The following is a 358-nucleotide window of genomic DNA, read 5'->3' as shown; positions in this document are numbered from 1 at the left end:
CATGCCGGCCCAGCTCCTGGCGCAGGTGAGGACGGAGCTGCTGCGCCTGGCCTGCAGCGAGCCCTGTGGGCTGCGCGGGGCCCTCCTCGACCTCTGCGTGGAGCACGGCAAGGCCTGCCACGACGTGGGGCACATCGCCGTGGACCCCGCTGTGGTACCCACCTTCCAGCTCACCCTGGTGCTCCGGCTGGACTCCCGCCTCTGGCCCAAGATCCAGGGACTCTTCACCTCGGGGCCGGCTTTCACGCCGCTGAAGCTGAGCACGGGCTTCAGGGTCATCAAGAAGAAGCTGTACAGCTCCGAGCAGCTGCTCATAGAGGAGTGCTGACGGGCCCTGCCGGAGAAGGGGCCTACCCAA

At 68.2% G+C, this 358-nt stretch overlaps 1 protein-coding gene across 1 annotated transcript; it reads left to right on the top strand.

Annotated features, from left to right (window-relative positions):
• Nucleotide 1: 1 nt before the first annotated feature.
• Nucleotides 2-328, top strand: LOC104080515 (DNA damage-inducible transcript 4 protein-like). Its single transcript, XM_009582931.1, has one exon. The coding sequence runs from the start codon at nucleotides 2-4 to the stop codon at nucleotides 326-328; it is 327 nt and encodes a 108-aa protein (XP_009581226.1).
• Nucleotides 329-358: the final 30 nt, after the last annotated feature.

The sequence above is a fragment of the Fulmarus glacialis genome, unplaced genomic scaffold, assembly GCF_000690835.1.
Source record: "Fulmarus glacialis isolate BGI_N327 unplaced genomic scaffold, ASM69083v1 scaffold29648, whole genome shotgun sequence".
Lineage (NCBI taxonomy): Eukaryota > Metazoa > Chordata > Aves > Procellariiformes > Procellariidae > Fulmarus > Fulmarus glacialis.
The sequence above is the reverse complement of the archived record's forward strand: the minus strand, read 5'-3'. Positions and strand labels throughout refer to the sequence as shown.

Coding starts and splice junctions, on each gene's coding strand:
- LOC104080515 (XM_009582931.1), top strand. CDS start 2: ATGCCGGCCCAGCTCCTGGCGCAGGTGAGGACGGAGCTGCTGCGCCTG.